The sequence below is a fragment of the Spinacia oleracea genome, chromosome 1 (genome assembly GCF_020520425.1).
Source record: "Spinacia oleracea cultivar Varoflay chromosome 1, BTI_SOV_V1, whole genome shotgun sequence".
In the NCBI taxonomy this organism is placed as follows: domain Eukaryota; kingdom Viridiplantae; phylum Streptophyta; class Magnoliopsida; order Caryophyllales; family Amaranthaceae; genus Spinacia; species Spinacia oleracea.
Window position 1 is genome coordinate 118,378,996 of NC_079487.1, and position 14,997 is coordinate 118,393,992.

Genomic DNA, 14,997 nt, shown 5'->3' on the forward strand with positions numbered 1-14,997 from the left:
AATATTGACTCGTTTAAATTTCACCGGCGCCACCTACACGATCTCGTCCATCGCCGTTAACATCTGACTCTTCGTCGGAGTTTCAAAAAACACATAAACATTATTCATCTTGATAGATTAAGAAGGTTTTTTTTAGGGGAAAGAGATTAAGAAGATGAACGAGAGGAATTAAATGCAAATGTGAGAGGATAAGTAAAATGAAATCGCAAAAAAAAAATGAAGAAGAGAAAAGATCAGATCTAAGGAAATAAGGAGAGAGAGAGAAAAAACGGCTAAGGAAATAAGGAGAGAGAAGGAATGAGATATAAAAACCCTAATCAAACAGGTGAGCTGATTTAAGTTGGGCGGGGGGTCTATTGAAGCGAACAATTAGAGTTCGGCCCAATAGGCTTGGTTTGGTTGAAGCGAACAACACCAAAGCCCGCTCTAATAGACTATGTTGAAGCGAACAATTAGAAGCCCGCCTCGATATCTCATTAAAATCTTTGACCCGCGTTGACTTAGTGGTTGTTGAGGCGTGCTTTTAAATGCCCCCCTCAACAAGGGGGCTGCAACAGGTATTTTTTCCACTAGTGGTTCTTCCAGTAGGTGTAGAATTTCCCATTGAACATTGGAGGTCTTTGAGTGGAATAACCTTCCTCGAGTTTCTCGTAAGCGTTCATACTTTCCAGGAACTTTTTCTCAACAGGGTTTCCTGTATTTTTGTGAGATCCTGCTCTGATACCAACTGATAGTTCAGTAGGAACACTTGACAAGAGGGGGGGGGGGTGAATTGTTTCTTGGGAACTTGAGTAAGTTTCTTGCGGAATTTAAACAATAAAGAGACTGAGAACAATGAGCGAAGAAAGATATAAAACGGAGGAACCTTCTTGACCCTAATCAAGAAGAACCTCACTACTCTTTTGTATTAATGCAATAACTCTATTACAAATACACTCTTTAACTCGAGTTCCTCTCGAACACGAGTTCCCCACAGCAATCCCCTTCGATTACTGTGCTACTCTTTCTCTCTCTGACTTAACTCTAAGTCGCTCCTTTTCTCTTTGACTTAACTATAAGTCACTGTTTCTCTCTTTGACTAAACTCTTAGTCTCTCTTTCTCTCTTTGACTTAACTTTAAGTCACTCAAGGATCACTCAATCCTTAAACCCAAAATACAATATGATAGATAGATTCTAGCACGTAATAAAGCTTATAATAATAAGGAACTCAAGGAACACTCTATTTTGCCAACTGATTCTTTTCAAACGTTTAAGCTCTTTAAGATAGATTTTGTAGAAATCAGTTGTGTTTTGAAAAGCCAAAACTCTTCTCCTTTTATAGGAGAGTTTTACCTAAGGTTGGGTACCCATGTTCTCCTCAACTACCCACTAACAGTTACTGCTCAGTAACATGGGCATAGTTGGAGAGAAACAGGGAAGACCAAATCAAAACACTAAATGCACGTTTAAACAGAAATACGTGGGAGAGTTTTAAGGATCATGGAAAATCTTTTGCTTGAGAAACAAGGAGAATGAAAACAGAATCCTATGTTTACATTTATTAATTAAATTCATTTTATTTATTAACAAATATTTTCCAACTTAAAACTCTTTTATAATTACAGTTAATATATTTCAATTTAAAACGTACCAAAATACTTAGGTTCCTTTCGTTCCAAATTACGTATAAACAATATTAAATACTTACATAAATCCTAAACATAAACTCATATGTTGTAGTCTTCATGTTGCACCTTTAGAAGCTTTACTCGAAGACTTCCCAATTTGTTCCTTCTCGGGAACATCGAGGATCCACATAATATATGAGGATCTCGCCTTAGGAACTCGCCTAAGGATCTCGCCTTTGTAAACTTGCTTAATGATTATATCTTCAATGTAGTGTCTGACATGGATCAATTACTTGCTTATATTCCACGTTGCTTAGTTTATCCAACTCAGGATCTCCTTAACTTAGCATTATCCCTCTAAGGATCTCGGAACCTGTTATGGAACATAACTTAACCAATTGTCAGGAGTTTGCTTTGTCATCATCAAAACTTTAGGGTCAACAGTATATTTCCCGACGTTGACCGGCACGTGGCGTGCACGTGTTCACTATCATGCCTCCTACTGTCCGTTCTCCTCCTCTAATTCCTCCTTTTGTCATTTTCCGCAGCAGATTGGGGGTCTAGGGTTCGACATTGATGGGGAAACACACGGTTATGGAAGATTATCTCATAAGCGAATTGATCAGTGTTGTACCAAAGGTCGGCGAGCTTTTCCTACATGATACGGTTAATCCCCGTCGCTTTTTAGCCGAACCCGTCGGGACTTAGCTTATCGCGGTTTTTGTAAATGTCGGAGTTGAACTTTGGTGGAAGATCGTACACGAAGATTCTCCTGAATTCGCATTCTTCTAAATTAGGGCTTGGATTAGGGGGAATCGAGTTGGAGTAGGATTTACAATGGCGACAGAGAAAGGAGCGGAAGCGGCGGTAATAGACACTAGACGACGATCGGAAAATGACAAAAGGAGGAACTGAAGGAGGAGAACGAACAGTAGGAGGCATGATAGTGAACACGTGCACGCCACGTGCCAATCAACACCGGATAATTGACGCTGAACACCGGAAATAACATTTGGTCCTTATTCACAAAAAAAAAGAAAGAATAGGGCCCTATGTCACAACTTCTTTTTTTAAAAGGTTTTTTGTCACGATTTTTTGGTTTCAAACGGTCATTTCTCACAAATTTTCCTAATCTTTTTGAATTTTAAAATTCAAACTTAAACGAGCTACAAACTAGCTTATAATAAACGAATACAAATCGAGCTCTACGCTACCTTAAATAGGTCGAATATCAAATTGTTCAAGGTTATCTAATTTACTAAACGAGCTTAAGAACATGTTTACAAGCCATTAACGAGCGTATTGACTCGTTGACATAGCCAAACAAAATTAGAGAGATGCGATCTTCAAGCTCCTCTAAAAGCCTAAAACCCCCCAAAACTAAATAAGTTCGTATGAAGCCGAATTGAACCCTGTCTAAAACCCTACACTCTCAGCAAAACACTGGACTCCCATTTCTTCTTCCCTCAAATTGCCATAATTTCTTCTCCATTTTTCATCGGCTACACCCTATTTCAAGCTTCATCTACACATTGAAATAATTTTTCTCCAAAACCCACATATGCTAATTGTTTGAATTTGTTTTTCAATCTAAAACCCCAGATGAAATCTTTGAGAGTTCTTAGAAATCTCTCATCTTTATCTTCTACCAAACTCCACAACAAAACCCAATTTAATCCCTCTACTTTATGCCAATTTTTCTCTAGTCAATCCCAATTAGACCATCCCACAACCTCTGAAAATGAAACTGACAATGAAAGCTCAACTTTTGACAGTACCCACTTCGACCTTCCACCTGAAATAACCCAGAAATTGGACTCACAAAAGGTGGGTCCCACTTGGGATGAGAGCTTAAGGACTAAGGTCAAGAGTAGGGTGTTTGGGGAGGAAGTATCCACAAAGGGGAAATTGAGGGTTAAAGAGAAGGGGAAGAAGAAGGTGGTAGTGGCGGAGGAGGAGGAGGAAGAGAGGCGGAGGGTGCTCGCTCGGTCACTGCTCGAGGCGGCGCTGGATGCTCCTGATGAGGAGGATGAGGAAGAAGAGGGTTTGGAGGTGAAGGAGGAGGATCAGAAGTCTTTGTCGGTTGGAATTATTGGGGCTCCTAATGCTGGTAAATCAGCATTGACTAATTACATGGTTAGTCTTTTGTTAATTTTTTTTTTTTTGCATTTGAGCTTTTTAGTTCCTTTTTTGTTTGGCTGTGCTAGTGTGACTGGTTGAAATGTATCAGAATTTACCAAAGGCATCATAATGTGTAATTGTATGAGGTTTTTGGTGCAAAAAATTCTCTGTAGATTGTAACTTAGGGTGCCTCTAATGTATAGAATTACATTGTTGTGTCATTGTGTACAATTGCTTCGAGTAGTTCAGTGCATTGGATTGATGGGGTGTGAGAGGGGAAAAAGGTCCTACTTAATGGCTCAATATAGTTGCTTCACTTGTAATTTTGTAAACAGTGCATGCTTTTCGACTGACTTACTCTATGAGAAGGTAAAGGTAAAAGGCTTTTATTGATACAGAGAACGGAAGCAACTTCTATCTGTGTAGGTGATTGTGGGACACTTTTATTGCATTGAAATGTTTCTTCATGAAAGGAAGGTTTAGATGTCATTAGCGAAACGTATTATAATTTTTCTGGAAGAGTTCATTTTGGCTTAAATCTTCTTTGTTCATTTTGTATCTTATAATTGCAAATGGCTGTTGCTTTATCTGTTGTCACTTGAATTCCAGGTTGGGACTAAAGTTGCTGCTGTTTCTCGTAAGACAAATACAACTACCCAAGAAGTATTAGGGGTGATGACAAAAGGAGATACCCAAATTGTATGTCTTATGTCTCTGATTCTCAATTAAATTTGATTCGTTATGTTGCTGTGCCCTATAAGATCTGGCTTCCCCAAATGATTATGATTCTAGAGTATTTTTGAGATTGAGAGTCACGTAATCTTAAAGTAGGAGGGTAATAGTGCACAAATATAATGTACTATTAAGCTGGCTCACAGGCCTTGGGTGTGCGGTGTGCCAATATGCCAGACTCATGCAGTACCCTTTTAGAAAGGTGACTGGTGGGCCTCATTCTGGACCATGCTTCCAGGGTACTGACACAACCCTCTGCCATCTTTATCGGTGTGGCTCTTTTGATAGAGAATTGAACTTCTGTAGTCTTGTTTATCGGTGGCTGCAAAGATTGTTAAAATGGTGAGCAATGTAGGTAGAAATTTATGGTAAAGAAAAGACGAATGTAGTATGGAGGATGATATTGGTTCGTGCAAGGTTATTTAGATTTATAGAATAAGGGAAGCTTTGTGACTTCCGTGTGGGTTAATTACGATAAACAGCTGTGAAAACGATGCTTAAGATGGTATTTTTATCATGTAGTCCTTGCTCTTTTATGAGTTAAGGACGGTCTTTGGAGCAATTTTTGTTAAAGTTTTACGATTGAGGAGTTGAGGACTATATCTCTTTATGGGCTGATTGGTTGGGGGGATTCATGAAAGGGAAAGATAATTAAAACTCTTTAGTAACTGTTTCATTGGCTATTTTTAATTCCCTTTCCCTCTTTTTCTTTTTGGAGTTCTCCAAGAACCGGTCCCTCTAGATTGGTTCCCCACTCTACCCTGGGACATCTCTCTACAACTACCCTCTACTCCATAACCCACTCCACCTCTTCCATCTCCGACAACAACTCATCCTTACCACCCCCGCTTCGACTCTGGCTACGACTTACCCCTACCAGATCCTCCAGTCTCGCCACCATATCCACTGCTCTTTCATCGCCGGATAATTTGTTCACAGGTCAGATCCAACCATCCAAGGTAATTTCCGGCCACTGAAACCCAAAATCAAGTTTATTTGTGCTCAAATTCATCCTAAACGACTGGATCTTCTCATATGGCAGGGTGCACTACAAGTGCTGAACATGGTTGTTGGGCATGTCGGCCGACCACCATCTCTAACACTAACAGAACCATAGTTCATGAGAGAGATATAGATATATCAAATTCATTCTTACAAAATTACGGTAGAACCCTGAAATTTGTGTTAAAGGAGATGAAAAGAACGTTGAAAATTGAAATTCATGGTGAAGGAGATGAAAAGAAAGGCGGTGGTTTGGTGTAGATTGTTAAATTATTGGGTAACAATGTATATCTTTGATGAAGTGCCTGAAAGCTTGGTGGTTGAGATAAAAAATTATATCATCCCCTATTCAAACCAAACATAAGTAACAAGTTCCCTTTCTTGATTCTTTTCTCCTTATTTTCCTTTTTCAATACCTTTCCCTTTCACCTGTGCTAACCAAACAAGCCCTTAGATCTTTGTTCTTCAGGATTCAGTGTTGTATATAAATGTTGCATTGTTATTTCTCCTGAAGTTTATTTGGAGTGGGCAAGACAGATTCTTTTAGGCTTATGTCAGTATAATGTACTAATTTCCTTTACAGTGTTTCTTTGATACCCCAGGACTGATGCTTAAAAAGAGTGGATATCCAGGAAGTGATACTAAAGCTCGTATTGAATCTGCCTGGAACTCAGTTAACCTATACGATGTGCTTATAATCATTTTTGATGTTCATAGACATCTCAGCAGGTCAGTTTTCGGTTATTATTTATACCAAATATTGCCTGTTCTTCTGACCATTTAAATTCTAGTCATAATATGTACATTTGTTCTCAACCAATTTTTCTTGTACACCAGTCCAAGTTGAATCGTGAAGTCCGTACATAAACATTTTTTTTTATAATGCTGGACATATTATTTATCCTATGCTTACATAACTTCTCCAACTAGTTTTGGGGTTGTTCTCACTTTTTTTCCCCTGTTGAAATGAGAAAGTGAATTGATCACCATTGGAAAGTTGTAAAATTGTAATATAGGATTATTCTGCTAAATCTTCTAGCTCCAACTTGCATATCGCTTCCTTAGTTCCTATTTTTGGGAAACTGGAATTCTGATTAATGACAATCATGCCAGAATGTCAAACCTTAGTGTTCTTAGTCTTGCTAGAATGTTTGAAGCATATTTTATCCTATTACGTAGATTGTTCAAAGTTCAAACTTGTTGGGATGGTGAATGTTGGTAAATCTTTCCTGCAAATGTTTTTTGTCGACAATTAACTGAGTACTATACATCTTGAGCAATAAACTCATGACAGCTCATACAATGATACAACACTTCTTCTTATGTAGAGATTTTTCTGGGTATTTGATGTTTTGGAGCTTATCTCTGTCTTTTTGAAATTTGGTTACAGATGTTAAAATATAATTGATTAAACTTGTCCAATATATGTCATCTATTGCAATGTTGTCTGATGATAACAACATTTGCGTTCTCTGTGGTGTTTCTATATGTATGATTCTTCATGCATGCCTGTTCAAAATACTAGTTATGTTAGCTGTGTCTACAGAATAAGACATTGATTATCCTTGAATGACCCTTCAAACCTGTCCTTGATTCTCAGGCCTGATTCAAGGGTTACAAGGCTAATTGAGCGTATGGGGTCTGAGCCCAATTTAAAACAGAAACGAATTCTGTGTATGAATAAAGTTGACTTGATTGAAAAGAAGAAGGATTTGCTGAAGGTTTCAGAACAATTTAAAGATTTGCAAGGATTTGACAGGTATATATATTGGATTTTATGACTTTTATGTGCGCAACAGAAAGCTGTTTGTCTTATTTGCTCTAGTCTCCTAGGGTTTTTATGATCTCTGGGCTGAAGGGTTCTGGCGTGAAGGATCTCTCTGCATATCTGATGGAACAGGTATCTTTTTGATGCCGCTATTTTACCTTGTATTGAGTGTGGTTTGCAGGTTACTGTGTTTGTTCCTGTTGTCGTATTTTCATTGTTTATATTCTCATAGAAAGATTTGTGCTATTGTTGTGCTTTCAAGTATGGTTTTTCTTATATGCCTGGCAGTCTGGTCCAAATGTAGGATGTAAGATATGTATGCTCCAAGGTCTTAATTAAAGAAAATTTGTATCCTTGATTCCTCTACCTCCTCCCTTTGTGGTTGCGTTCCCAATTTTTAGGATTACATTTTATTGCCTGTATTTACCATAAAACTTGATTTAGAATTTTCAGGCATACATTCCTGTTGTCTTTTCATTTACAGAAATCTATACATAAAATATTTTTATGTTCAGTGACATAAGGTCCAGGGACAAAGCTATGTTGGGGTCCAAGGGGGCCTGGGCCCCTGTCAACCAAAGATAAAATAAATATTAAGACATGTTTGAGACGGATGAATGACTTTGTCTCAGCGGTAAAGTTGATAACTTCCAAGCAACGCTTAAATTGCTTGGTTGAGTTCAGGGATTGATGCCTCTTGACAACATTTCTCTTGTTTTTGTTTCTTCTTTACTTTAAAGTTATACTTGTATATATTGGTATAAAACTTGATTTATATGCATGCTTCAAATTTCGTAAACATCTACAATAACTAACACAGATAAACTAATATACTAATATACGCGTAGTATTAACATCAAAATTACTGTATTAAAATTACTGTATCATTAAACAGGAAGGTAAAAAGTAAGGCATTTTAGGTAATTTAGGTGGATATCAAATACAATACCTCGAGAGTTGTCTTATGATGTAGAAATATATAGTGAGATAATGTTTATTGTACTTTTGTTATACTTAGGGAAATGAATTAAGGATTTTTTGGATAAAACCACCTTTTAAAGTTGCCACTTTTGAAATAACTACCTTATAAAGTTTTTTTTAAATAACCATCTTAAATTTACAACGTTAATGAAATCACCACCTGTTTACAACTTCCGTCAAAATTCCGTTTAAGGGGCCCACTTCCAACGGTTCTTTGACCTTTCCCTCCTTCCTTCCTTCTTCCTCCATTAAACTCGTTCCTCCATTAAAGAGACCTTGCTCAATTTTTCCCCCCAAATTCCCTCATTTAATCAATTTGCCAGGTCATGTCATGTCTCCACCTCCAAGCTTTTATCTCGCTCCTTCCTCTGTCAACAGAATTGCAATATGTTATCATTTCATTAGACACCTAACCAGAGCAGACAATTCATGAAACTTTCAAATTCACGGTTTTTCTTGAATGCATATTTTCTTAAAACAGTATTTAATGAGGGAACCAAATGTTTGGATTTGTGCATTATTTTCGGTGAACATTCAGCAAATCAATTTGAAGCTAGCCAGAATAGAAAGGTGGACAGTCACAAGGATATGGAGTCAATTAACAATAGAGAAATATACCTCTAAAAACAATTTTCCAATGCCAAAACTTTTCTTACGAACTTGAAGAACTGCAAGAACATGAGTATCCGTCTTTATAGCAATCTTAGTTTTTCCTTGAGCAATTTCGAGTTTTGCTCTGGTTCTGAGTAATTCAGCATATTCCCACTTCCCAGTCTGCTCCAAAGCAGCATGACTATAGTCTCTGCATCAATGTAGCAGCGCTTCTGTGGCGATAGTATACAAGCCTCTAGTTTCAGCAAAAAAACTTAACCCAAAATTTAAAAAATACCAAATTTTACATACGAAGAACCCTAATTTACGCGTACCATGTTGATAACTGGTGGAAATTGTCGCATTTTGTTAGCTAATTTAAATTACTTGAAAAATTCGAAGACAAATTGATTTTATTGGGGGAATTAGGGGAAAAAAAAAATCGAGCAAGGTCTCTTTATTGGAGGAACGAGTTTAATGGAGGAAGAAGGAAGGAAGAAAGGAGGGAAAGGTAAAAGAACCGTTGGAAGTGGGCCCCTTAAACGGAATTTTTGACGGAAGTTGTAAACAGGTGGTGATTTCATTAACGTTGTAAATTTAAGGTGGTTATTTTAAAAAAAAAACTTTATAAGGTGGTTATTTCAAAAGTGGCAATTTTAAAAGGTTGTTTTATCCAAAAAATCCATGAATTAATGAACAATACTAAAATATTAAATAAAACTTGAAAACATGTACGAAATATAAACCTGCCCCCATTGAGACGGTTTTTTGGGTTTGTCCCTGATAAGGCCTGATTGGTTAGTCCAATAAGGGGATGCTAGCAGGTCTTGTTTAATTCTTGGAACATAGCAGAACAAGGTTCTCTATTACCAGCATTCATAAAGATTTTTCCTCCTGATTGAGGATGATTCTGTTTCAACATGCATATATGCATCTTATGACTGTGAATTGTCATTTGCTTATGGTATTTGCTCTTTTATCTGGAATTTTGTTGCCTTTCAAGTAGGTTTCATATCTCCCGGTTTATTCTAGATGGATATATCTGCAACCTGGAGCAGCAGTGTCTTATTTTCCCTACTGTTGTTTTCTTGATACTGTAGGCAGTTGGAAGACCTTGGGATGAAGATCCGTTCACTATGAGTGAAGAAGTTATGAAAAACATATCCTTGGAAGTAGTCCGCGAGAGGCTATTAGATCATGTGCATCAGGTTGTGCATTTTTACTTCCTCTACACCATTTTACCTGATATCTGATTCTCCCTTACGTCTGTTGCGCTTTTGTCTTTTTGAAGTGGAATTTATAAGCACATGAGGATAATGCTGAATATCAGAGATTTTTAGAACTTATCAATTTATAATATTATTTGTAGGAAATCCCGTATGAGGTAGAACACCGATTGGTTGACTGGAAGGACTTTAGAGATGGATCGTTGAGGATTGAGCAACATTTTATAACTCACAAAGAAAGTCAGCGCAGGATACTTGTGGGAAAAAGGGGCTCAAAGATCGGGTAAGTCCTCTAGATTTAGTTTATGTTTCCTATGTGATTCAAACCCACAGACCAGTCGGAATTGGTGATTAATCTTGTTCTGGTCATTGGATATCAATTTCTGTTTTTATTATTTTTTATTTTTAAATGTGGGTATTTTGAGCAATATTTTGTGATGAATTATGTCAACATGGCTACATGGGTATGCCAATAATGCCATGCTTGTCAAGCTGGATAAATGGAGCTAACTGCAGCCATTGTCAGCAGTCTGTCTTATGACAGGCTTTTCCTATTCACATTCTCTTGTTAACTGAATATCCAAAATTAGTACTTTGTAGTTTGTACTACTTTCCTGAAAGTTCTAGATGAGTTTGTTAAACTCCTGTATGATATATTGATCGTGGGAGAGATGTTTCTCCATGTTTCAGCTGAGTGTTGCTTCCCAAGGAGGTATTCATTCGTCTTTAAAGATTTTGAGAATGATCTGCTGTAAAGAACCAGCTGGCCACAACAGATAAATAAGATAGACACAGCAAATAAGAGAAGAACAAGAAGGTTTTGATAAATGAATACTCAAGAACAGATTACAAAAGTAGTAGCTTGAGGCTACCAATCTCCAAGTCAGTAGCTTTAGGCTACAAATCTCTACTCCTAACACCAAAATTCCATGCCTTTCTCTTTCCTTTCTTCTTCTATTTATGGGGTTGTCCAGTACAGTGCCTTTAATAAATGTGCTCCTGCTCTTCTTTGTCTTCTAGTTTGTTAAAGGCTCTTCTCACCAACCCGTGCTAGACTTGTGGTGTTGATGTGGGTGTTTACACCTACTTCTTGCATCTGTTGTAACGACAATACAGTGCTCAGTGCTCTGGTGGTTCATGACACTTGATTCATTACATCTGCTAATTCAAAGCCCTGTAAAAAATGTATCCCTTCTCATTGACTCTTCCTTGGGACGAGATTTATTGTTAAAGACAAATGTTTTGACCTTTAGAGAGATGGTTGTTTAATATAGCCCTGTAGTGTCACTAGTCTGCTATGGATTTGTCCCTGTAGTGTCACTGGTTTTCTATGATTCACTTTTGGAATGTATTTGGTACTGAATGATATGTAACTTGACCCTAACCAGTACCTAGTGGTTCTAGACCAGCTTTCAGTATTTAGGATCCGGTTGCACTCACTTCTGAGTTTGGTTCCCGAAAATTTGACCATATTCTTGGTCTTACTCATCCTAGTTTTTTGAAATATATGATCCCTACAGAATTCAGATTTACTACATAAAGCAAATTTGATTGTTTGACTAAACTTATAGTTCGTGTGTATGTACACTGAATATTTGGGTATTGCTCATGGAATTTGTTATTAGGAGGATCGGCATGGAAGCAAATGAGCAGCTAAGGTCGATCTTTAAGAGAAATGTCCATCTCATCCTGCAGGTTAGACTAAAATAGCATAGATTCAAGAAGCTCTTCTTATACCTTCTGTTGTACAGTATACCAAGTATTCCTGAATTGTTTCTGTATTGTATTTTTTCAAGTCAAATAAATCAATAGTAGGTTTAGTTTTTTTACATTTATTTTTGAATTAGAAACAACAAGGAGATAAATGTATCCCTGCTAGTACCACATTTTCGAATTCCCGTTGTTCAGCTTCTTTAACTTTCGACTTTCATTTTTATACATAACAGTTTTGGTAAAATTATGAATGCTCAGCCAATATGGTATCTGTAATGTCGATCAAAATTCTTTCCTCAATATTATAATTACAATAGTTTTTCCATAAGGAGTGTTATATCAGATTAATTGGCAGAGAATTTCTGCATATACAGCCTAAAATGTTTCTTCCACACACCTAGGATGAAGATCATAGTCACACACATCACATGAGAAAGTCCAGAACCTTCCTTGCTTTTTGCAAGCATCACAAACATAAGCCTTTGCCATGTCCAATTTAAGCTCATGTACGTGTTTCGGGTCTTGAACTTTACGGGGCAATCTATCTCCTTCTTTCCTTAAAGAAGCCTCGATTCCAGCAATCCTTGGTTCTGTAAATGGGAACGCCATGGCACCATACATGGAGATCACTGCCCTTCCATTGTTGCTAATGGTTTTCCCGTCTGGTCCAATTAGTATAAGAGTTGGTATACCTTTTATGTCGAATATCCTTTTTAGGTCTTGCCGAGTTTTATCCTCGTACGGAATGGCAGGCCATGGCATTGTTGATAAGCTGCAGATGAATTCATCTTGATCTCTATCAGTTGATATGAATATTACTTCAAATGGTTGGTTTAGAATGGTTACTAGCTCTGTGTAAGACTCGACAAGTTGTTTGGTGAAATTTCGAGCAGGGGGGCACCAATGTGCCCCAAAATACAAACCTATTGTTTTACCAAGAAGTTCTGACACCAATATCTGCATAAACAACCAAACATATCCTGGTTAGCGTCAAGTAGGTAGTCACTGCGAATGAAGAGTCTGGGTAACATAACCTCTAGACCTAGTTATTGGACAGGGTAGCTTAACAGGTATAGGGTTTGGGTCAAGTTAATATGGTTCTTTTTGTACATGACTCTTATTGGACAAGACCTATATTGGACAAGGTCAATATAAGACCAATCTTTTAACACAATAATTTTGAAAACTATAATAGTTGTGATATAAAAAATTATATGAATAGTTCCGTATTCACTTGTATTCGCATACGAATATTTTTTTTCATTTTTCCTTTTTCGTTTATTGACCCGCGTACTATCGGCCCGCTATTGACTCCCGACTTGTTTTGACCTGCCCATTATTGACCCACTAGAATTGACCCTTTCATTACTCAACCCGCTTTTGACCCACATCTACCTAGACTTGACCCTCCCAATAACCAGGTCTAATAACCTCCCTTCCCAAAGAGCTAAAGTCTATCATGCATTGGAGATGAAATGCTTCAAGAAGGGTTGCTACACTTTTACCTTTCTCCCCTTTCTGGTAATAATATAGTCCCTCCCATCATGTGCCAAAAGCTCTTCAATTCTACCACCTCGCCGCTTTCTCTCATCCATGACTCTTAATTGATCCCTTCTTTCCCTTGTAAATGGGTATGCATCAACACCATAATCTTCAACCAAGCTAACAACATCATCTTCAACTATATTTCCTTCTGAACTCAGCGGAATCAGTGCTGGAATATGTTTAATGCTGTATAAGCCTGATAGTCGTGTATAGAGATCTGAACTGAATGGAACTGCAAGCCAGGGCATTGTTTCAAGGTGCTCGTTGTATGCATTTTCATCTCTGTCAGAGGATACAAAGACTATCTCTAGATTTTCACCATTCTTTTTCAGGGAGTTGTATAGTTTTACCAGATTAGGGATAAAGGATTTGCAAGGCCTGCACCAGTTAGCTGAGAAGAAGAGACAGACTGTTTTTCCGTCAACTGCACTGCACGGCACCTTTCCATCAGTAGCAGATGTGAGGAACTCAATACCTTCAGAAGCTAATATCTTCTTCAACTCATTCTGACCAACAGATTCCATCACTTGATTACTGTAAAAAAGTTAAACTTGGACTGTTAATCATATTTGTTGTGGTCAGATAGTACTGAGGTTATTTAATTAGGTTGAGAGAAGGGCTCAATCAAGATGGTTAAAAGTCACAGTACAGAGAATGACAAGCACCAGAAATTTTAGCACTTTTGGGGGATTACAGTACAGTATATTTTCCAAACATCATTATCAAATTTCTATGATGCACAAGCTGTTTAGATAGTTTTGGATAATACAGAATTTGATACCCTACCCTACCTTACCCTACTAGTGTATATCAGCTGGGTTTTTATTCCTTTATTAGTGTCTATTACTCGTACTCCCTTCGTCCCTGAATAAAATCTCTATTTCACATTTTATCGGTTTTAAGATCGAATTTCACCATTAATACATTTTGATAAATTACTGATCAAAGTTACTGATTTTTTACTGTAAGAAGTCAAATGCGGACTTATTTTGGGACGAAGGGAGTACTATGTCTTTTCCCAAATTCTCTGAGAAGATGGTGTGCAAATTAAGAACATTTCAGCTTCTCTGAAACTTTACTCAGCTCATAACTACTGAGTTCAAACAGAAAATTATACAGAATTTTTTTGTATTTGTCTTGTTTAGATATTCAACAAAACTAAATTTCATAATCAAAGGGGAATTTGAAGAAAATAAAAGCTAAATCTATTTCATCAATAATCAAAACATTAATGAGTAGAGAGAAACAAACAAGAACATAAAATTTCAGCCTAATATTTGGTCAAAAGTTTTACACAGAAATGATCATGATCAATATTAAAATACAGATAATAAGATTTTTGTATGCGAAAAGAATGATTATTTATAATTAAAAAAAGAAGTTAAAAGATTGAATTGAAGGGTATACCTCAAAGTTTTGGTGAAGCTCAGCCCTCAAAGTTATGGTGAAGCTCAGCAGAAATTCTGTTTGAAGAAAGTGACAAAAACAGGAGAAAAGCTTGGTCCCAGAAGATAGGAAATAGAGAAGATAATATAAGGAAATTAAATGTTTGAGCTTTATTTATGTGAGGAACTGACAACTGACTTTGGTACTTTAACTTGGTTTTGCTAGGAATATCCGAATTTAATCCTAGACGCGTCTTTATTGTTCTTTTCAGTACGTTAGATTGCGAAATCTTCTGTTTATTTTCGACAGTTCTAATAATAATA

At 37.1% G+C, this 14,997-nt stretch overlaps 2 protein-coding genes across 2 annotated transcripts; one reads left to right on the forward strand and one right to left on the reverse strand.

Moving 5' to 3' along the window:
• Positions 1-2,916: 2,916 nt before the first annotated feature.
• LOC110783919 (GTP-binding protein ERG) lies at positions 2,917-12,005 on the forward strand. Its single transcript, XM_021988304.2, has 8 exons — positions 2,917-3,745; positions 4,340-4,429; positions 6,048-6,193; positions 7,065-7,223; positions 7,298-7,364; positions 9,905-10,012; positions 10,174-10,313; positions 11,656-12,005. Exons 1-8 carry the CDS (start codon positions 3,212-3,214, stop codon positions 11,738-11,740), a joined length of 1,329 nt encoding a protein of 442 aa, XP_021843996.1. The 5' UTR covers positions 2,917-3,211; the 3' UTR covers positions 11,741-12,005.
• A 2-nt stretch (positions 12,006-12,007) lies between these two features.
• LOC110783920 (probable nucleoredoxin 3) lies at positions 12,008-14,855 on the reverse strand. The gene is made up of 3 exons (XM_021988305.2): positions 14,696-14,855; positions 13,249-13,822; positions 12,008-12,700 (listed from the first exon to the last, which is right to left on the reverse strand). Exons 2-3 carry the CDS (start codon positions 13,810-13,812, stop codon positions 12,119-12,121), a joined length of 1,146 nt encoding a protein of 381 aa, XP_021843997.1. The 5' UTR covers positions 13,813-13,822; positions 14,696-14,855; the 3' UTR covers positions 12,008-12,118.
• Positions 14,856-14,997: the final 142 nt, after the last annotated feature.